The sequence below is a fragment of the Coenobita brevimanus genome, chromosome 8 (genome assembly GCF_032717465.1).
Source record: "Coenobita brevimanus isolate Jiangsu-jjx chromosome 8, ASM3271746v2, whole genome shotgun sequence".
Classification (NCBI taxonomy): domain Eukaryota; kingdom Metazoa; phylum Arthropoda; class Malacostraca; order Decapoda; family Coenobitidae; genus Coenobita; species Coenobita brevimanus.
In genome coordinates this window covers 27,338,775-27,362,204 of record NC_136961.1, presented here as the reverse complement: position 1 = coordinate 27,362,204, position 23,430 = coordinate 27,338,775, and the positions used below count along the sequence as shown (strand labels likewise).

The following is a 23,430-nucleotide window of genomic DNA, read 5'->3' as shown; positions in this document are numbered from 1 at the left end:
TGTCTCCTTCTCATATCATGGCAATCCAGGCCGCCTGTGCTAGGCCTGACCCCGCTGACTGTCCGATCACCAGCAGGGAATTTTACGCAGCGCTACGCCACCAGGGGGACACTGCACCTGGGCTTGACAGGCTAACCTACTCACTTCTCTCTCATGCTGGAAATTGTGGTAGTGAGAGGCTGCTTGATCTCCTTAATCTCTCGTGGTTGAGGGCCAGTTGCCTGGGTTGTGGAAGACAGCTGTCATCCACCTGATTCCCAAACCCCGCGATCCCACCGCCATATGCCCTATCTCCCTTCTTACTTGTGTTGCTAAGACGGCAGAAAGGGTTGTATGCACTCGCCTTACCTGGCATCTAGGACTGCTGCACCCGAGAATTTTTGCCTACCATCGGGGTAGGAGTGCAACCCACTGCCTTGCATCCTTCCTCGGGGTGCTTTGGAATGGACGGGGGATGGCTGTCTTCCACGACCTGGCGAAAGCCTTCGAACTAGCTAACCCTCTTGCCATTCAGGCAGCCCTTGCTGCCCGGGGAATTGGAGGCCGGCTGCTGTCGTGGGTGGGCGATTTTTTGTTAATCATAAGGCGAGGGTGAGGTTTCAGGGGCATATTTCGCCCTTTTACCATCATAGTAATGGCACCCCCCAGGGGAGTGTGCTAAGCCCCCTACTTTTTAACATACTGGTGGAAGGGTTACTGGACGTGGACTATGGTCCGGGCACGACACTACTGTGTTATGCAGATGACCTGGCACTTACCTTCTCGAGGACAGACTACTTCACTCAAGCTCCTACTGCTCTTTCCACACTGCATGATAGGTGCAGCGAACTTGGATTGAAGGTCAACCTCGAGCAGACCAAGTGCCTCCCGTTTGATCTATGCCCTCCGGAATTCTCCCTGAGGCTTGGTGGCCATGAACTCGCGATTGTCACACTCCACCAGTACCAAGGGGTCTTTTTCGGCAGCAGACTCTCCTTCGTCGCACACGTCAGGTATTTTTTTTTTTATGCGAGGAAGAAGGAACCAAAGGCCATAAGCCCGCAATAACAGTTCCCTCCAAGAGAAAAACAAAATACAAGAGAGAGCCAAATTCAAGATCCGATCATTTCGAGATGCCTGGACACACTGCTTTTGAAAGACTGGAGATCATAGGCAGCAGGAAATACAGACAGAAGGAGACAGTTCCAGAGTTAACCTGTTGCATAAATGAATGACTGGGGGCAACAGTTAACTCTTGCATTAGAGAGTGGGACAGAAAAGGGATGAGAGTTTGCAGCTGGACAGGTGCTACGCGCCCGTCGCAGAGGTGGAGGAATGCATGCAGACAGTTCAGAGGAGCAGTGACCATTAAAGTAGCGACAGAAAAGAGATAAAGATGCAACAGTGCGGCGAAGAGACGGAGGTTGAAGGGAGTCAGTAAGAGGAGAGTTAATGAGACGAAAAGCCTTTGACTCCACCCTACTGAGAAAAGCTGTATGTGGGGAGCCTCCCCACACATGAGAGTTGTACTCCACACAGGGGCAGATGAAACCCCCATATAAAGTCAACAATTGTGCAGGGGGAAAGAAAGAGCGGAGTCGGCTTAGAACACCCTATCTCTTTGAAGCAGATATTACAAGAGATGTAATATGGTCTTTCCAAGATAAGTCCCGGGTAAATGAAACCCCAAGCATGTTCAAGGATGATGCAGGATTAAGCTGAATATCATTAAACATTAGTGGGTATACCTGTGGAAGATTTTGACGGATTGTTAGGTGTAAGAACTGAGTCTTTGATGCTTTAAAAACAAGATTATTTTTACCCCAGTCAGAGATACGAGCCAAGTCAGACATTAGGTGTGCCATAGCCTCATCCCTTGTTCGTTGAAGTAACTGCTGAGATGAACGTTATGGGAACCGAGTGGAAAGGTGAAGGGTGGAGTCATCAGTGTATGAGTGGATAGGGTTAGATGTACAGCTTAGAAGGTCATTGATGATTAAAAGGAAGAGAGTTGGTGATAGGACAGAGCCCTGAGGAACACCACTGTTAATAGATCTAGGAGAAGAACAATGGCCGTCTACAACAGCGGCTATAGAACGACCAGAAAGGAAGCTAGCAATGAAGGCACAGATAGAAGGATAGAAACCGTAAGAGGGCAGTTTGGAAATTAAAGATTTATGCCAGACTCGATCGAAAGCCTTTGAGATGTCAAGTGCAATGGCAAAGCTTTCGCCAAAATCCCGAAAGGAGGATGACCAGGAGTCTGAAAGGTAGGTGAGAAGATTGCCAGTGGAGAGTCCCTGACGGAACCCGTACTGACGATCTGAAAGAAAGTTGTGATAGGAAAGATGCCTTAAAATTTTTCTATTGAGAATGGACTTGAAAACTTTTGAAATACAAGACGTTAAAGCAATTGGACGATAGTTGGAGGGTTGGGAGTGGTCACTCTTCTTTGGGACTGGCTGAATGAGAGCAAACTTCCAGCAAGAAGGAAAGGTACAAGTTGACAGACAAAGGCGAAAGAGTTTGCCTAGGCAGGGTGTAAGCACAGAAGCACAGTTCTTGAGAACAACAGGAGGGACTCCATCAGGCCCATGTGCCTTGTTAGTATTGAGGCCAGTGATAGCAGAAAATACATCAGCTGAAGAAATTTTAATGTCAGCCATGAGGAAGTCAGAGGAGGGAAGTGATGGAGAAACAGCACCGGAATCGTCTAAGGTGGAATTGGAGGAGAAAGTCTGCGCGAAGAGATCTGCTTTATCAGTAGAAGAAATAGCTACAGAACCATCAGAGTAGAAAAGAAGAGGGAAGGATGATGAGGTAAAGTTGTAAGAAAGGTTTTTGGCAAGGTGCCAGAAGGAGCGGGAAGAGTTCGAGTTGGAGAGTTGGGAGCATTTAGCATGGATGAAATTATTTTTAGCAGAGCGAAGAACAGACTTAGCTCGATTCCAGGCAGAAATGTAAAGATGATGTGATTCAAGGGTGGGTTGGCTCCAGTACCTTTTGTAGACCACATGCATTTCCGCACTGCATTATCTATCTAAACGCAGCCTAGGGGGTTCCTATGCAGTCTTATGCACTTTTTACACACATTCAATCCGATCTCTGGTTGATTACAGTGCAATCTACCTTACCGCTCTTGCCCCCCCGGTAGCTCGTTCTCTGGAAGTGCTGTAAAATGAAGCGTTGCAGGTTATGTTGGGTGCTCCCCGCTGGACACGCCTAGTCAACTTGTGTGTGGAGAGTGGATTTCCATCTCTTGCCCACTGGGTCGCATTGCAAGCAATGGCGATCTCTTTACGACTGGTGCAATGCCGGCCCATTTTACCAGACTTTGTCCTCTTACGGCGGCTGGCAGGTTGGGCCCCCGACCCGCTGCCCCACCATGATTGGGCTAGGGCCACTGCTGCGACTATACACGGCTTAGGTTTTGCCCCACAGGTCTGTCGAGAACCTCACCAGCCGTGCCCGGGATTTTCTACTCCATCTCCCTGGACATCTCCTCCTTTTACCATTTTGTTCCCGCAGAGACACCACCTCGTCACTCCTTTCCATCAGTCCTCCGGCAGAAGGGACTCATTAGGATTGCTGCCTGCACTCTTCTGCTATGACAGCATATTACACTGACGGGTCAGTTGACTCAGATGGTTCTGCAGGGGCGGCATTCATCTGCGAGAATATTACGAAGTCCTGGCGTATCTCCTCGGGAATCTCTGCTTTTCAGGCAGAGCTGGTGACGTTACTCTGTGCTCTGCACCATGCCCTTCAGCACGGGCTTCTGCGTGTGGCAATACATACGGACTCTCTCTCCTCCCTTCAGCGCTTGCATTCATTTTCCATCAAGGAGCATACAGCCATACTAACTGACATTTATACACTGTCCTCTCTAATCCAGCAGCAGGGGGGCTTGGTCACTTTTCATTAGATCCCTGGACACGTTGGCATCGTGGGCAATGAGCTTGCCGATGTAGCTGCATGTGCGGCTACTTTGCTCCAAGAGGTAACTTTCCAGCTTCGTCCTAGTGTCTCATTTGTTCTTTCGGGGGTGGTCAGAACTATTGGCAGGTGCACCAGGGAAGATCATCAACAATGTGTCATTGAGGGTTCTCACTCAGCTGCCTGGTATGCTGCGGCTTCGGCTGACACCCCACTTTCGATTCCCCTGGGTATGTCTAATTATCTACTTCTGCAGCTCTGGCAATTGCTTTTGGGGTTCCTGTGCTATGGGCAGATTGCTGGCTTGGAGTCTGATCCGCTTCCTCATTGCCTGAAACGGTATGCTGAGCCCCTCTGCCACTATATTCTCGATTGCCTGGTCACCGCTCTGCTCTGCCCTCAGCCAAAAAGAAAGCTTTGCTAGATCCAACGATGACATTGCAGATGCGGCCAGGGTTGTGGGAGCCACATCCTTCCCAGTCCTCATACAAACATTCAGGGATTATCCTCCACCTTGTTAACTGGCACTCTGCCAATGAGGTTGATAGACTTCCTTTTTTTTTTTTTTTTCTTTTTTTTTTTTTTTTTTTTTTTTTTTTTGCTTAAATTACAATGCTTGTCTCTGACGGGATCTTTGTTTGCTTGTGCCCCACTTGTGGGGCGTATATTTCACAAACAAACATCACAAGGAAAATCTTAAGCAATCATTGGCTTCCAGTTTCTGAGTGCACCTACACTTATGTACAGTTCATGGCATGACATTATCATTTGCTATTATTACTGGCAGTAATAGTATCCTCTACAATGTAATGCATTTGCTAAACATAAACTGACCTTTTAGAACTTGAACTCATGAAGTCCAATATGCTTGATTGCTGCAGCTGCCTTTGTTGCATAATAAAGTGATCCAGTGAAACCCACGGAGTACATCTTTTCACTTCTTGTCACAGTACAGCGTGTGCAAGTAACGTAATTAGAGATGACTGATGACTGCGAGTGACACTGCTGAGGGCCGGTAAACGTTGCCACAATAGTTTATTTTTCTTGCCAATTCTGCCACATGCAGGCCCACATTCTCAAAGGTACTCCTAAATAGTTAATTATGTAAACCTATTAGTAGCAGAGTTTCCCGTTTTAGATAATGTTTCATAAGGTACATAGAATTAAAAATGAAAATTTTGCAGAGCGACACGTTTCTTCCATTCCTGCCTCCATTCCTCACCCGTCCAGGCGCCAATGGTTCTCCGTGCGTAGATTCGAATATCTGTCTCACACCCAAAGCAAAGTAAGTCTTAAAAAGTATATGTGTATACAAGACTTTTTACTCAGAATTGCATATTTTTTCATTCCTCCAAATGTGTAACATACCGAGTAGTACACCCTGGCTTAAACAAGTATTCGACATTTAAGATTCGCTGTCTATTCTCGAACACACGTAGAAATTTCGGGGGGGGGGGCGGGCCTCCGTAGCCCTCCCCCCCCGGCTGTGACACTGCATTAATGACTATGGAGGTCGTCTGTGGCTCAGTGGTAAGGTGCACATATCTGATGTTGTGGAGGCACAGGTTCGGGCCCCACACGAGACAGTTAATTTAATATCTTTCATTGCAGATATTCCATCACAAGGCAGCTATTCGGGACATAAGGAGATATTGAGCTGGCAACATAGTCTGTATTCATAGATGTATGTAACTTGGCTAAGAGAGACTCCACTCACTGAATCAGCTGTCAGATGTGTGGACTGTACGGTAGGCGTTCAGAGGACAAATGTTTGAATCCTGATTTTTTTTTTTTTAAGAGGCATTTAAAGGATAAAAGTTTACAATGTTATTCCCTTAAAAGAAGAAAAAGCCAATTTCAAGATTTTTTAATTTCGAGCTATCCAGACAAACTTACTTGTAAATTGGTCCGATTACCTACACCCGAGTAAGACACGATTTAGGCTTCCTTCATTGGCCCATTACGAATCCTGTATTGTACCGATACATCCCGAGGTGCAAACGAATAACTGATATGTCAGACCAACATCGGAAGCCAGAGTGTACTGTACATCATTGGTCCGATTTATTAAAGGTCGGAGTGCCAGCACTAGCCCATGCATTTTACGTTTGCTGGGACAATGGTGGCAAACTGGCTGTGGTTTGACTACTGGCTTCCGTTACAGACATGATGTTGGGCCAGAACAGAATCAAATCTGGATATATGTGCAAACGGTTGTCCGCACTTGCACTGGAATGATTCAGTCATCTGGCTTGCCTATACCATTCCGACAGCATGTGCCATCACAAGCCAGCATCGAAACGGTTCTGATCCAACACAGTCATGTTTGATGGGTTATCTACACCCGGATTTTAAAAAATACCATTCAACAAGGCTTAAAAAAGGTATTTAGAAATCTGAGAATATCTCGGTTTATATAGGACTTCATCCTCAGTGCCACAGCAAAATTTCTTTTTTGTGTAATATGCATTATCGAATGTCCATGTGGGTGATACTAACCTAAGCTGAACTAAAATAGATTTACCATGAATTAAAAATACATAAATTAAGATATTTCGAGTTCCAGAAGAGTGACTAACAGGTGTTTGTTTTCTTGACTCACAAGACACTAGAGCATAAGTTGTTTGATTTTTTTTTTTTTAATCATAATAATAGAAAAGTGGTAAGGAAAATGTTTTCTTTCCTTATTTGGAGTCAGTCGTTTTAAATCTCTTGTATAGTTAGTCTTTTAACCCGCCCTGTCCCGACCACTTTTTGACCACTGGTACCCCCCAATCCCGACCATTTTTCGACCCTTTTTTTTTTTTTTGCTAAAACTTTCGCTTTTGGTGAGAAACATCGAAAATTCATAGAGAAATCGCTCACCTGAGGTTTAAAATACTCATTCCAGGTAGGAGAGCCTCCTTACCTTATTGGGTTTTCTATCAGGCTGGCACCAAAGAACACGAGTTCTATGGGAGGATAACTATTTCACACCACTCATAAACGGTATTTATTTATTTACTGTTACGAATTTATATGTAGTACAAGAGTATATTGGTTTTCAAGCAGTAATATAGGCATTATAAGCATTGTTTCACTCACTAATACCTGACCTTTTTGGCCACATTACCTGATCATCATTTCTAACTGTTTCTTCCTCTAATGCTATGTAAAGTTTGTCCTCCACATTGTTATTGATTGGGGAATCACTCTGGCCCTGAATTTCGTACCGTGGCATGACATGGCTATACTGGCCAGGTCACTGATAACAGGTGAATTGCTGAGAAAAGGGCATGCAGGGGGGGGGGAGGAGCTCATGCTGGGTAAGGCATTGTCTCTGCCTGGCATCTTGTTGAGGAAGGTGTCCCGTGTATACGTACCAAAAATGACTCGCGAAAATTGAAAATTGTGGAAATTATGAACCTTGCAATTGCAGGACGTTGAAGCACGTCCTCGGGATTAGCTGTGACAAAACGTGAGGACGTGGAAGTACGTCCTCGGGACGGCGCGGGTTAACAAAGCCAGTACACATACATTTTTGAAGGAAAGTTCAACACGTGAGTATTTGCACTACCTACCTTCATCACCATCCGTAGGATGGAAATTTTGGAAGCGATGAAGAAAGTCAAAATGGGAAAGCCCCTAGGAATTGATGTAGTGTGTGGTGAAATGCTGATGCATGGAGGTGAGATAATAGTAGAATGGATATGCAAGATGTGCAGATTGGCCCCTCTCCAAAAGAAAAGGGGAAAAAGAAGTGTGTGGTAATCATAGGGGAATTTGTCTTCTTAGCATAATAGGAAAAGCATATGGTAGGATACTTATTGACCAAATTTGTGAAATAACAAAGAAATTAAATAGGGAAGAACAGGAAGAAAAGAGGGTGTGTAGATCAGAATCCTAAGGTGTTTAGTGGAAAAGTTTCTAGGGAAGGAAAAGAAGTCGTGTGCAGCCATCATGAATTTAAATGAGAAGCTGTTGAATGCCATGAAGAGTATGAGTGTGCCAGGGTTGCAGTGCGTGTGGATGATGAACTAGATGAATTTTTCTCTCTGAGTGTTGAACTGAAGCAAGAATGTATCATGCTTCCATGGTTCTTATTTGCATATGAATGGAATCAGAAAAGAGACACAAGGTAGGGCGGTAAACGCTGGAGCAGCCCTAATGTGAGAGGGGAGTGTTTGAAAGCTTCCTGTCCTCTTCTTTGCAGATGATACTGTACTTTCAAGCAAAGACGAAGGGAAACTGCAAGGATTCGTGAATGAGTTTGGAAGGGTATGTAAGAAACGTAATCTACAAGAAAATGTAGGGAAGAGTAACGTTGTGGTCTTCGAGAGAAGTGAAGCCACTGGATGCAGTGAGGCTGGATAATGAGGAAAAGGATAATGTGAGTGTATTTAAGTACTGGATAGTGTGATGAGAAAGACTGGACGTTTGTAGGATGAAATATATGAACGGGTATAGCAGGGAATAAAGGTTGTTGGTTCATGGCTAGCAGTGATAAGAAACAGGGTAATGAACGTGGAAGTAAAAAAGTCGCTGCATGACAGTAGTGTGATCCCCACTCCAACATACGGAAACGAAGCTTGGTCCATGTTGGAGAGACAAGTCAAGAGAGAAAGCACTTGAAATGAGCTAAGTCAAGCATGTGGAGTTACATGGGAAGGCAGACTAGCAAATGAGGAAGTGAAGGAATGTTGTGGTGTGAATGCAGATATGACAGAAAGCGTTAACAGCAATACAATGAGATGGTTTGGCGATGAAGAGATGATGAAGAGTGAAAGACTAACTAGAAGAGTGTATCTGAGAGAGCTGGGGGGGGGAGGGAGGGGGAGACCAAGGATGAGATGGAGAGATGGAGTGCAGATGTATATGAGAGAGGTGAGTTTGTTTGTGGCCACCCCTTACAGGATTAAGGCGACTGTCTATAGACAGACAGATAGACAGACAGACTGAGGAGCACCATTAATCATATATATCGATCATTATACTATCAGGACTCTAAATATCAAAAATAATAACTGGTAGCACACTTGTAATCTAGAAGGTTAAATCAAAGTCATGCCTACAGGAACATCGTTTGCACATTCCCTGAGGAATACTATATTCAGCACCTCGTGACGCGTGGCCGGAATGTTACCACACACACACACACACATACACACACACTGAGGGATTCAACCGAGACGGTCGTGCGACATCGGCGCTCCGTACTGAACCAACACGGCCAGTGGCATTACCTAAATTAGTATCTTTGTATGAGTCAAGCTCTGTACCAGGTTAGACTAAATGATTTTTCATTATTAAAAGGAAAAAGATAATAAGTTTAAACAAGACTTGTTCAAACAGGAAAAAGAACCAAGACCAAAGAATACGCTGAGTCATCTGATGTTTGTTTAGACTACAATAACACGGGGATTGTAAGTACATGCTCTGCACTTTTAGTATTACAAAATGGATACATACTTTAGTAAAGCAAATTTGGAAAAGAAAAGGGATAAAAGTAAAAAGCAAAATGATGATTTCTACCAAGAACTGGTTGAAGTGGAGACTCACAATAAACTAGTTGAACGTGTAAACAAACTAGAAATGGCTTTCAAAAATGAAATTGATGAAATAAAGAAGCAGATGCACTTGCAATAGGAAGAAATAGAAAAACTAGGAAGGGAGGCCAATAAGAAAGACACAACCATCAGTGAACTAACAGTGAAATTGAATACACTTAGGAAGAAAATGATTGAAATGGCAAGTACAGTAGTCAATCACGAGAGTGTTATGGAAGAGTTCAAAAATGAACCAGAGAGAATTAGGCAAGTAAGCAGTCTTATTGACCAGAGCAGTGATATTGAGGAGAAGATAACACAGGTGAATGAAGCTGTGCAAAGCTACAAAAATGATGTGGAAACCATGTATGCTGAAATGGTGAAAGTAAAGAAAGACTTAGAAACAAGGGTGGAGGAAAAAAGCATTAAAAAGGAAGTGAAAAGAATAATCCAAAACAATCCGAAGTTAGTCAGAGATTCAGTAGATATAAACAAATCAATAGTAATCACTGGTATAGAAGAGGAAGAAGTAAAAAACAAGATCACAAGAGACAAAAAGGAGTTGGCAAATGTAATGAGCTTACTGAAAGAAGTATCAGAGGAAATCTGTAGTAAAGACATAGAGGAACACAAAAGGTTAGGGAAATATGAGAAAAGCAAGACAAGACCTCTAAAGGTGACTTTCCAAAGTGTAAACACTGTGGAAGAGATACTAAAAAATGCAAAGAATCTTATGGAAAAAGAGGAGTTCAAAAATGTATGGATAAAAAGATGCCTAACACAAGAGGAACTGGAATTACTGAAAGAGAAAAGGGAGGAAGCAAAAACAAAAAATGAGGGAAGATCAGAAGAGGAAAAGAAGAAATTTTTTTACAAAGTAATAGGATTACAGGTACGAAAGTGGTACACAAACAGGATGGAATAAAAAGGAGGAAGGTGGTAGAACCATGTCATGACAAGTATATAAACAAGATGATAAAGTTGATGTAATCAAATGTGGATGGAATGGTATCTAAATTACTAGAGATGAATGATTATGTCAGAGAAAATGAACCACAAATAATATGCCTAACTGAAACAAAATTAACACCAAGGATATCCAATGACATACTAAACTTAGAGGAATACAATATATGGAGAAGAGACAGAAATTTTAAAAAAGGAGGAGGAATTGTAATATTAACTAAGAAAAATCTAAAAGTCAATGAAATAAAACTAGATATACCATCACAAGTAGAACTGATTGCAGTAGAGATCAACACATCTGAAGGTAAAGTAATTGTAGCCAATTTGTACATGCCACCCAGATCAAACACATGGGAAAGAGATGAAAATGAGGACCTGGCAGAGAGTACAATTCAGAGTTTAAGATCATTACTATATAAAATGGAAGAGAAATCAGAAAGAATTATACTAACTGGGGATTTCAATACAAATATAAATTGGAATACACTAGATATAATTAGCCAAGAAAGCAGTTGGGACCAAAAGCTCCTGGATCTCGTTCAAGAGTTCTTCCTAACGAAACAGGTGAGGGAAACCACCAGAAAAAGAGTACTTGATGTACCTTCAGTGCTAGATCTAATATTAACTAGGCAAGAAAATGATATTGACAGTTTAATATATCACCCCCCATTCAGCAAAAGCGGTCATGCAGTACTAAATTATAACTTCAGGATAGCATATGACATAGTAAACAGCAATGACAGTTACAAAAAGAGCCTAAACTATAAAAAGGGAAATTATCATGACCTAAAGAAGTATTTCTTAGAAGTTGATTGGGAAAATGAGCTTAGAGGACAAGATTTAAATGCTGTATATATAAAAAATTCTGTGAATTTTATGATATAGGAGTCCAGAAGTACATCCCACAGCACAAAGAAGCAGATAAGAAAATACAGAAATGGTTCAATACAGAATGTAAAAAATCAAAAGAAAGAAGAGATTTGTTGTGGAATAGATACAGCAGACATAATAGTGAAAGGGCGTATAATAATTACAAACAGGCAAGAAACGATTATACAAGAATAAGGAGGGAAGCCCAAAAACAGTTTGAGGAGGATGTAATAAATAAAAGTAGTGATCAACCAAAGCTGTTTTACACCTATATCAGAAGCAAAACTAAAAGATATAATACAATCAATTACGGACGAAAGAATCACTTATACACAAGAGAAAGATATTTGTGAAGCACTAAATAAGAATTTCCAATTAGTTTTTACAGAAGAAAAAAATTTTGAGAGGGACTATGTGGAACATGTATGTCCACACATACTACCAGATATACAAATAGCAGAAAAAGTAATATAGGAGGAGTTAAGTAGATTAGACAGAGGAAAAGCAAGTGGTCCTGATGAAATTTCATGTTGGGTACTACGAGAATGTGCAGAGGAGTTAAGTAAATCATTATTTTAAATTTTCAAGAAATCCTTGAGTCAAGGTAAACTACCTGATATTTGGAAAAGAGCTAATATTGTCCCCTTATTCAAGAAAGGAAATAGACAAAATCCACTCAACTACCGACCAGTATCATTGACCAGTGTTGTAAGCAAGGTATTAGAAAAGCTTATAAGAAAAGCTTGGGTAAATCATCTAGAAGAACACAGTATGATAACAGAAAGACAGTTTGGTTTCAGAAAAGGAAAATCATGTGTTACTAATCTGTTGAGCTACTATGACAGAGTAACAAAACACAATACAGGAAAGGGAAGGATGGGTGGACAGTATCTATTTAGATTTCAAGAAAGCTTTTGACACAGTACCACACCAAAGACTTTTATGGAAACTATACCATCAAGGAGGAATTCGAGGCAAACTGTTTTGTTGGATGCAAGACTTTCTCATAAAAAGAGAAATGAGAACAGTACTAAGAAGAAACTACTCATCATGGAAAGAAGTGGCTAGTGGAGTACCACAGGCTTCAGTCCTGGCACCAATCATGTTTTTAGTGTATATAAATGATATAAACAGTAACACTGGAAATGAGAGCTATCTGAATATGTTTGCAGATGATGCAAAACTACAAAGGAGAATTACTAACACAGACTCTTGTAAAGAGCTACAAGAAGAATTAAATAAACTTCATGAATGGAGTAGTACATGGCAAATGGAATTCAATGTGGATAAGTGTCATGTAATCAAGTTTGGTAAAAATGGAAAAAGACCTGATTGGGATTATAAGTTAGGAAATAAAACCCTATACACATCAGAAAGACAGAAAGACCTAGGTGTGATTATCAATAACAGACTATCTCCGGCTGACCACATCAGCGAGAGGGTACGGAACATGTATACACTGCCTGCAAATATGAGAATAGCATTCACATACATAAATGAAGACATGCTAAGAAGGATAATAACATCATTCATTAGACCAACCCTGGAATATGCATCAGTAGTCTGGAGTCCTCATCTCAAAAAACACATAGACAAGATTGAAAAAGTTCAAAGGGCCGCTACAAGATGGATACCAAGCTTAAGGGACCTAAGCTACGAAGAAAGACTAAATAAACTGAATCTACCAACACTACAGGAGAGAAGGAAAAGAGGTGACATGATAATGCTATATAAGTGCATATCAGGGAAGGAGAAAATAGACATAAATGATTACTTAACATATGGAGAAGCATCAGCAAGAGGACACTGCAAAAAACTGCATAAGAAGAGAGGTGATAAACAAAGGAAATTCAGTTTCCCAAACCGAGCAATTGATCAATGGAATGCACTACCGAATGAAATAGTGTGTGCCAAAACAATTCACAAATTTAAGGATATGTACGGTAAATATCGTTTAAGACACGGGACAGTACGAGCTTGACTCATTCCTGTAAAGATACAATTAGGTAAGAAGAATTAGGAAAGAACACACACACACACACAGACTTATAGAACATTTCGACCACAGTATAGTCCACGTGACAGAAATTCTTATATACGGAAAGAAAGAAAAGAGGGCAGAAGGAATTAGGAGACTGGAGAGGAGAGAGCAAGAAGGGGTCTAGAGAGACAAGCACGGTGGTCTTAAAAAGAGGTCAGGCTCACGAAGTTAAGTGTAGTTTTTGAGATATTCCCTCTGAAGAAATCAACTACAATCAACCCCCATTATCCATCTTTATCTTCTCCCATCATCAACTACAAGTGAACTGAGGTTATCTCCTCACATATCTACTCACTCTTTATTGCATCTCGGCTACGACTAGTATATAATGTATTACAAGACTGATATATTATTTTGGTTGCATGAACGTACGAACCATGCCTACAGTTTTACAATCCTAAAAGCCTTTAAATCAACAAGTCAATGAAGCAACGATTCTATAAGTCTACATTATCAACCTTCAGACAGGTGTGACGTGACCAAGATCAACTACAAGTTCGCAGCATACAGAAAGAAACTACAAGTAAACGCTGTAGAGGAAACCACAAGCATCTCAACAAGTCTGCAATTCTACGATCAAGTAACCACAAGCGAGTATACAGTAAGAAGAATCAGTTACGAGTGAGAAAGAATAACAAAACAAGCAAATAAAGAGCGAGAGAAGACTCACAACCCACAACCTCCTGACCCCACCCCTCTCTCCAACCTACGCTTATCTCCATCACTACCACGCTGATGTAGGAGTTACAAGCTCAGATGACGGCAGCAAATACCAAAGCCCTCACCCATCACTCATCTTACTCATCGTTACTCAACATTACTCTTCGTTACTCAGTTACTCACCACAGCTACCAATGTGGGAAGTCGACGTTGTTGTGCTAAGCTTTGCTGAGGATACCACGTCTCGGCATTGATCCCTGATCTTTTACCACGACCCTGAAGTGACCCAGAGTGACATCATTCTACCACTTTCATGAGTGAATATACTGTACTTTTTACTTTTTGTTTCCCCAGAGCTTAAACTTTGTAACAAACACCATTTCATGTATATAATATGTTAGGAACACACACTTTCTTCACTTATTTATATTAGGTCCATCACTTATTACCATTACAAACAGTAACAATTATTATTATATAGATACTTTATATCTTCCATTCATTAATATTCATTTTAGTTATCTATACAGTTAAGAAATATATGAGATAAGTGTTTCATGACAACATTTCCTAGCACAATGAGTTTTTATTATAGTGCTCAGTGATATGACAGGAATATTTTCATTACCACCGAATTTATTGCCGAATGAAACAGCATCTGCAGTACTTAATGCCGATTCCCAATTAGTAGAACAAAAAGAAAACATATCAAACACACTTATTTCTCCACGAACTAAAGATAAGGAGACAAACACTACACAAATCGACGAGGATGATAATTATTCAACACCATTCTCAGATACGGATAGTGACGATTTTAGCTCTGTCTTACACACCTATGAAAATATTCTCACGCGGGTTCACAGGTCAGGAAATAATTACACAACTATCCCTTACCATAACGACAAGGGACTCAAAGTGAATTTAACGAAACAAACAAATACCATGGCTAACGGAGGTAATTCCACTTCCCCTCCCCATGTCTATGTTTATCGTGAGGACAAAAATCTCCCAAAATTCTCAGGCACAGAGTACGAGAAACTGTTTGTTAAGGGACATAAACAGATGAAAATGAGAAAAGAGCCATTTTTTTCCTCATGGATTAACCAAGAAAGATGTCCAGCCGGTGACCTCCTCAGAACTGTTAAACTCTTATGAGCTCAGACATACGAGGAGTATAAAACAGAATTCATAAAGAAATTTTCTGGAGGCATAAATTTCCTGCCAGGTATAATTCCAGAATTACATAAGATTGTGGATCTCATGAGAGAACATACAACAAATCATGTATTAAGTGAAATAACAACAGATGTATCAACAATTAAGGGAACACCTTTAGCTACTTTAGAGAACTCAGACTGGGTAACTGATGATGGGGAAATGTCACCATTGCATGTCGTAGACATCCTTGGTTATTTAGCAGCCCTGTGTAAATTACCTGATAGGATACTAAAGATTGCTAAAACAGTTCCCTACACCTCAACAATGTGTGTGTTAGATTTTATGAACGAGGTAGAGATGAATTGTAGCACAGCATGGGTGAGTGAATCACAACCCAATGCAACCAGAATGAGGGTTGTACACACAGTGACGGCCAAACACTTGTACCAAAGAACAAAATCGATTGTGACCCGAAAACAGACAATCCAAGCAAACCCAGGCATCGAGACAACGTTCCCAAACACCAGGCTACAGACTGTCTCAAAAGATTAAAAGTAGTCCAAGTAGGAATCACGCCCAGGAAAAACTTAAAAATGGAAAGTCATCTCGAGGGTCACATTCGACAGAGAGGTCCACATTATACTATTATTGTGCAAATCCTGGTCACACAAAAAATGAATGTTATATTAAAATTAAAGAGGACTAACAAAATATCAAAATGATATGACCCATACTGCAGACATCATAGGTCGCCGGGCCACAGGACATCAGAATGTATGACAATAGAAAAATTGGTTACTATGTTTATATCGGTGGAAGCACAGGCCACGACAAAAAACGACCAACAGTAAATAAAACTAAACCTAAAGTGAACATAGGTTTGATCGGAAATGAGTGTATCTTAGTACTCGCGTCGCGTGAAGATCAAATTATTTCATTATTCTTAGATACAGGATCCCTAGTGAATTTAATTACACAAGAGGAATTAGAGAGAATTTTTAGAAATAAGAAAAAGGTAACTTTCTTTGAGGAATCTGATTTAGACGTACATACAGTAGATGGCAAAGAAATGACCATAAAGGGCCTGATACAGCTAGATATCAGTTTTACAGAGACCATGAGGCCCATATCTGCTCCTTTATGTATAGTAGTTTCGGCAATGAGCCAACATATTAGTAGGTTTGAATACTATGAGAACAGAGAATATCATTTTACACCCACATATGCATGGAATACATTCCAACAATGAATTCATAGAGGAATTATCATTAGAACTGTCACCCATCAATAGCAGAAAATAAAAAAGAGTTGGAAATATCAAACGACTAAACAGAACCACTCAATTGAACGAGGGTACACACGCACTCACAGCACCCCTCCCAATCTCTCCATCCTCTCTGCCTAAAGACAGAACTGACAGCTAAGCAGTAACACTGTTTCCTGCCCATCTCACCAATGATGTTGTTATTCCGCCTAACTCATACATGAAAGTCACCATAAAGAGTAAATTGAAGAATAGTACGGTCCTTGTCTTAGAAGAATGATGTAGAGTGAAAGGACTGTCGGTGGAAAACGCATTGTCATGTGAACAACGATGGGGAAACTCGTAAGTTCCTCATTAATCAGATGAATGGGGAATTAGGGATAAAAAAAGGACTTGTCTTTGTAGTTTAGAAACATGTCCTGCCCCTGTAAGAGAAACAGTCGTAGCAGGAAGTAAAAGTAAGATATAATATACGGAAAAAGAATACATAAAGGAGAATTTGATTCACTCAGAACAATTTAATGAAGAAAATGATCTCTTAGAATTATTACAAAAACACTGACAAACTGTAGCATTATCTGGAGAACAATTAGGGTGTACTAACCTGATTAAACACAAGATTAACGTACATCCGGACACACAACCAATATATGTACCGGCATATAGAGTTGTGCATTCATAACGCACCCTGGCAAATCAGTATGTTAAGGAAGTGCAAAAACTAGGTATTATTGAACCATCTGTCTCCCCGTGGAGTGCTCCATTATTTTTCGTGCCCAAACGAAACTGAGAAATGTGTGCAGTAGTAGAATACCGTAAATTTAATCAGCACACAATCCCTGACCAGTTTCCAATATTATGAAATATTGGACCAGAAAATGATGTATTTTCCACAATCGATTTGATCATGGCTATTACCAAATTAGCCTTGAACGAGAATCACACAAAATCACTGCTTTCTCCACAAATACAGGGCATTACCAATATAAACGAATCCCAATGGGATTAAGGACAGCACCAGGTACATTCGAAAGATTAATGAATTACGTATTGTCTGGAATTCTGGGAAAAGGTATATATACTTGTCTATCTAGACATTATTATTGCTACTTATTATATAGATGAAGATCTACAGAAATTAGACCAGCTACAAGTAAAGCTTGCTGATGCTGGTTTAAAAATTAAACTGAAAGCAAATTTTCCTTTAAGGAAATAAATTCTTAGGCCACAGACTAGATGCCCAAGGTATCCACACGTCTGAGGACAAAATACAAGCAGTAAGGGATTTCCCTGAAACTACTAATATAGAGAAAGTAAGACAATTTGGGGGGTTAGTGGTATATCACCACCCCTTTATTAACCAATTCTTTCATATAGCACAACCCCTATTCATTCCACTAAAAAATGATGCTGTTTTCCAGTGGGGAGAGGAACAAAAAATAGCATTTAATGAATTAAAGGATTAACTTACAAATGCACCTTAATTGCTTGGCCTATCCAAATTTCATAAAACCATTTATAATTTCCACAGATGCATCCCGTAAAGGACTAGGGGCTGTACTGACGCAAGAACATAATTATTATGGAAAAAATCAGCCAATTGCATTCACTAGCAGACAGATAAAAGGTGCAGAGAAAAATTATTGCATCACAGACCTAGAAGCACTTGCAGTGGTCTTTGCATTACAAAAGTTTCGAGATTTGGTATATGGTTACGAAATTCACTTATTCACCGAACACAAACCGCTCGTAGGCATGTTCAAGGAAAAACTCCTCTCTGGGGGGAGAGCAAGATGGAAATGTACAGTCACTTCCACTTCTAACGAGTACAGCGGGTGGTGTGCTTGGTGAAATGTAGCACCACTGTGTTTGTTTACATCTTAGTACTAGTAAGTGATTGGGCTGACCTGGCAGAGTTTCCCCTCCGCTACAGTATCTAGTACCCACAGAAACAATTTTCTATCAAGTCATACTCTGTCTACAAATACAAGTGTTTGCCACCTATGTATAGTGGAAGGTAGAGAGAAAAATAGTAATACCATTGGCTCCCACTGTTTCTCTGACAGCAAATGACTGAGGCGAGGTGGAACTGAGGGAAGAGGGGGACAGGTGGTGGGGGCGCATGTATCGAAACTTTGTCGTGTTTCGTTTAGAAGGATGAAGCGTGTGATTATACAGATATTCTAAGGTGATCTGTAACTCCGTATGCAATAACGTGTATTGGATGAATGTTGGAGTCTTAATGTTCGCCATACAATGAGGTGAACAACTGTAGTTGAACATAAATGTTAGAAGATGTGATGTCGGGTGTCTGGAAATGTGGTTCACCTGAGTCTAATTAGTGTGCGACTCAACTGCTGTAACATTTTTGTGGCTGGACTAGGGTGGCCATAAATGATTCATAATTATGCACGTGACACAGCGGTCGTGCCATGTTGTGCATCATCCAATCTGTTTCATTGTGAGGAAAAACAATCATTATATTCGCAAACCATGGTATAAGTAGATGTCCTGTAGCATAGGATCATAGCTACTACGGGTGTTGGACAGCTATTGGCTTATTGTGCGAAAATGTTGCGCAGTCATCATACTGATGGATCACACGGGAGATACTGTATTTGCATAATGAATGCATATCTTCTACTATAATAATTGAAATAACGGTGTTACAAATTTTCAGTCCAAAAATGATGTCGCTTTCTTCGAGGTTCTATTGCATTACTCTGGATAGTTGTGACACGACAGCCACAAATATTGATCATCGTATACTACACTAGGTTTAAAACATTCATACATTAGTTTTCATACAAGTATTACACATGCAGGCCCTCCTTAGCTCCAGACTCATTTTACTATTTAATCGTGCATCTACTCTCACACACTGTTCATCCAGAGGGAGCAATATTTCCATTACCATGCATGTCTGTCCGTTGTCTGCCATTCACAAGGTTTTTGTACGAGTATGTGACCACGGCTACACAAAATATATCGGTGGCGTGGCGCTGCTGGAAGAGTGTAAAACTGCATAGAGTCTACGTGTGATTGTGCAGGGAGTCTGGTAATAAGCTTCACCGACTTATTCACACTCCAGCCATGCTAGCAGCCAAAGTCGCGGTTTTGGTGACTGTACTGGCTGACCATTGAACACAATTTCACCCTCCAGCAGTCTGAATGAAGCCCTGTTTTCAACCAAATGAGACATTAAGTATTACAGTGAATAATGCAATTTTATAATTATGTAAAGTAAAGGGTGTTTAGGCACCGTGCCATCATACAGGCTTATACAGTATAACACAGCCAAGGACAAGCTGGACCTACTGTAGGCTAAAGGTTAAGTGCTGTTGGAGCGTGCAAGTAAACGTAAGCAACATTGGTGCATCAGCACCTGGATGGTAAAACTAAACCACCGTGCTTTAGGAAAAATACCCCCGGGTTCTGAAGCTACCCCACGTCATCCAGTAGATTTACACAAGGTCATTGATAAGACTGCAATCGTCGTAGTGATGCGATATGATAAGGAAGTCAGTATCAGGTCTCGTTACCCATTATACGAGGAAGGGCCGGAATTTGTGTGACAGACAGACAGACAGATAGAAAGACAGACTGGTGCATTCATGTGTCATTACAAGTTGCTACTATACGACATTACAGACCCAGGGAAAGATAGGGTGATCCTTGTCTCCCTGGGTGTCCTTCTACAGTGACGATAGCCTCATATCAGCCACCAATGACAGTCTGAGCATAAAAAGACTCCTTGTTTACAGGTTATATGAGAGAGAGAGAGAGAGAGAGAGAGAGAGAGAGACAGGGACAGGGGGGGTTCTGTCTCTCTCTCTATCTTTATATATATATATATATATATATATATATATATATATATATATGAAAGAAGGACAGACACGCTCTTCTCTCTCCCTCTCTCTCTCTCTCTCTCTCTCTCACACAAATTCTGGCCCTTCCTCGTATAATGGGTAACGAGACCTGATACTGACTTCCTTATCATATCGCATCACTACGACGATTGCAGTCTTATCAATGACCTTGTGTAAATCTACTGGATGACGTGGGGTAGCTTCAGAACCCGGGGGTATTTTTCCTAAAGCACGGTGGTTTAGTTTTACCATCCAGGTGCTGATGCACCAATGTTGCTTACGTTTACTTGGACGCTCCAACAGCACTTAACCTTTAGCCTACAGTAGGTCCAGCTTGTCCTTGGCTGTGTTATACTGTATAAGCCTGTATGATGGCACGGTGCCTAAACACCCTTTACTTTACATATCCATCCATCCATTGCCAGACGCCATGTATCCCAAACGGGGTGGCCAAGGGCTTAGAGTTAATTGTTTTACAGGGAGGGGCACTAATCCTCCACCAACCCCACTTGACACGTAGGGATGCCAACAGCATCTGGTGTTCCCAGGCGGTCACCCATCCAAGTACTAACCAGACCCAACGTTGCTTAACTTCGCTGATCGGATGGGAAGCGGTGTACTGTAATACTTAATGTCTCATTTGGTTGAAAACAGGGCTTCATTCAGACTGCTGAAGGGTGAAATTGTGCTCAATGGTCAGCCAGTACAGTCACCAAAACCGCGACTTTGGTTGCTAGCATGGCTGGAGTGTGAATAAGTCGGTGAAGCTTATTACCAGACTCCCTGCACAATCACACGTAGACTCTATGCAGTTTTACACTCTTCCAGCAGCGCCACGCCACCGATATATTTTGTGTAGCCGTGGTCACATACAAAAACCTTGTGAATGGCAGACAACGGACAGACATGCATGGTAATGGAAATATTGCTCCCTCTGGATGAACAGTGTGTGAGAGTAGATGCACGATTAAATAGTAAAATGAGTCTGGAGCTAAGGAGGGCCTGCATGTGTAATACTTGTATGAAAACTAATGTATGAATGTTTTAAACCTAGTGTAGTATACGATGATCAATATTTGTGGCTGTCGTGTCACAACTATCCAGAGTAATGCAATAGAACCTCGAAGAAAGCGACATCATTTTTGGACTGAAAATTTGTAACACCGTTATTTCAATTATAATAGTAGAAGATATGCATTCATTATGCAAATACAGTATCTCCCGTGTGATCCATCAGTATGATGACTGCGCAACATTTTCGCACAATAAGCCAATAGCTGTCCAACACCCGTAGTAGCTATGATCCTATGCTACAGGACATCTACTTATACCATGGTTTGCGAATATAATGATTGTTTTTCCTCACAATAAAACAGATTGGATGATGCACAACATGGCACGACCGCTGTGTCACGTGCATAATTATGAATCATTTATGGCCACCCTAGTCCAGCCACAAAAATGTTACAGCAGTTGAGTCGCACACTAATTAGACTCAGGTGAACCACATTTCCCGACACCGGACATCACATCTTCTAACATTTATGTTCAACTACTGTTGTTCACCTCATTGTATGGCGAACATTAAGACTCCAACATTCATCCAATACACGTTATTGCATGCGGAGTTACAGATCACCTTAGAATATCTGTATAATCACACGCTTCATCCTTCTAAACGAAACACGACAAAGTTTCGATACATGCGCCCCCACCACCTGTCCCCCTCTTCCCTCAGTTCCACCTCGCCTTGACTTTCAATCGAACAGGGAAGGTGAGTAGCAGTTGAGAAGGCAACACGTCTGTTTGGGACTGCACCATGGCTCGTACCAAGGAGAACTTAAAGTTAGCCGAGGATGCGGAACACGGAGGCATGGGGAGTAAGGTGGTGGGGCAAGTACGATGGTACCACGTCAGGAAGGGGTACGGCTTCCTGACTCGTCGGGACACAGGCGCTGACATTTTTATCCACCGCTCTTCCATTGTGGCCCCTAACCCAGCCCATCCTATACCTTCAGTTGCTGCTGGCGAGGTGGTGGAGTTCATGGTGGAGGAGAGCGCCAAGGGTCCTGCAGCTGCCTTTGTTACTGGCCCTGCAGGCCAGGTGGTGCGGGGCTCTCCCCACGCCCTTTCCCGTCGTCGGCGCCAGTGCCAGCCTCCAGCTGCGGCTTCTGCCTCCTTCCCTGCCTCCTCTGCCTCCACCATCGTTACTATGTGTGTGGAGGTTACCAAGGCCTTCTCGGGGGGAGATCTGGCAGTTTTTGCCCAGTGCCTGCCTGCCATCTTCAAGGCCAATGGGCTCCCTGCCATCATAATTCCCGAGTCATTTTCCTCCACACCCGTAGTGCAGAGGAGACCTGGGAGGAGGGCCCTGCTTCGTCGTTCTGGGCCCCCTGCGACCCCCACTTCTTTGGTCCCGAGGGTGCTGCAGCTGCAACCCTCAACTCCCCCAACGAGGATTCGCCTGTCAGGGCGTGCTGTCTCCCGCCAGTCTACCTCTCAGTCCCTCCCTGCTGTGCCCATGGAAGTTGGGGACGATGAGCCCTCATTACCTGAGGTAGGAGTTCCCACCCCTTCTGTGTCTCCCGTGGTGCCTTCGGATGTGCCTACCCCTTCACCTGAGGCTCAAGCACCAGCGAGTCCCACACCCTCTGCTTCAGCTCGGCAACTCTCTTGGGGCAACTTTACCTCCCTCACCCGGTTTGGCCTCAAGAGCATGGAGCAGCAGTTGCGGTACTACGAGGACAAGGCACCTGAGGAGTGTGGGCAGGAGGAGTTCAGGACAAGGGCAAAAAATAAGAACATTTCTGGAATGGAGACAGGGTAATCATAAATCATAGAATGCCTACTCCTTGTTCCCAATCTTTCACTTTCTAGGCGCTGGGCGCTTGCAAACAGGTTTGTTTGAAAAACGATCTGATCGACGAAGGCCTCACTGAAAAACAGGTGGAAAAAATCCAACCTGCTTGAATTGCAGTGAATACCTGGTGCAATGCAGCCAGATCGCCCTTGCTCAGTGAAGGGGTGAATGAGGGGAGAAAAATCACTCCCATCCTCCCAATCCCACGACACAAATCCCTCGTCCCCATCATCGCCTTCGTCTGGGTGGGGAGGAGATCCTGGTTGGGGAGGTTGGGGAGAAGGAGTACGGAGGGC

The 23,430-nt window shown here is 42.1% G+C and overlaps 1 protein-coding gene and 1 pseudogene across 1 annotated transcript; one reads left to right on the top strand and one right to left on the bottom strand.

The window, feature by feature from the left end:
- The first annotated feature begins 454 nt into the window (after positions 1–454).
- LOC145407164 (uncharacterized) lies at positions 455–21,031 on the top strand. Its single transcript, XM_080278191.1, has 3 exons — positions 455–559; positions 649–992; positions 20,929–21,031. Exons 1-3 carry the CDS (start codon positions 455–457, stop codon positions 21,029–21,031), a joined length of 552 nt encoding a protein of 183 aa, XP_080134317.1.
- Positions 20,798–20,919, bottom strand: LOC145408768 (5S ribosomal RNA; annotated as a pseudogene).
- Positions 21,032–23,430: the final 2,399 nt, after the last annotated feature.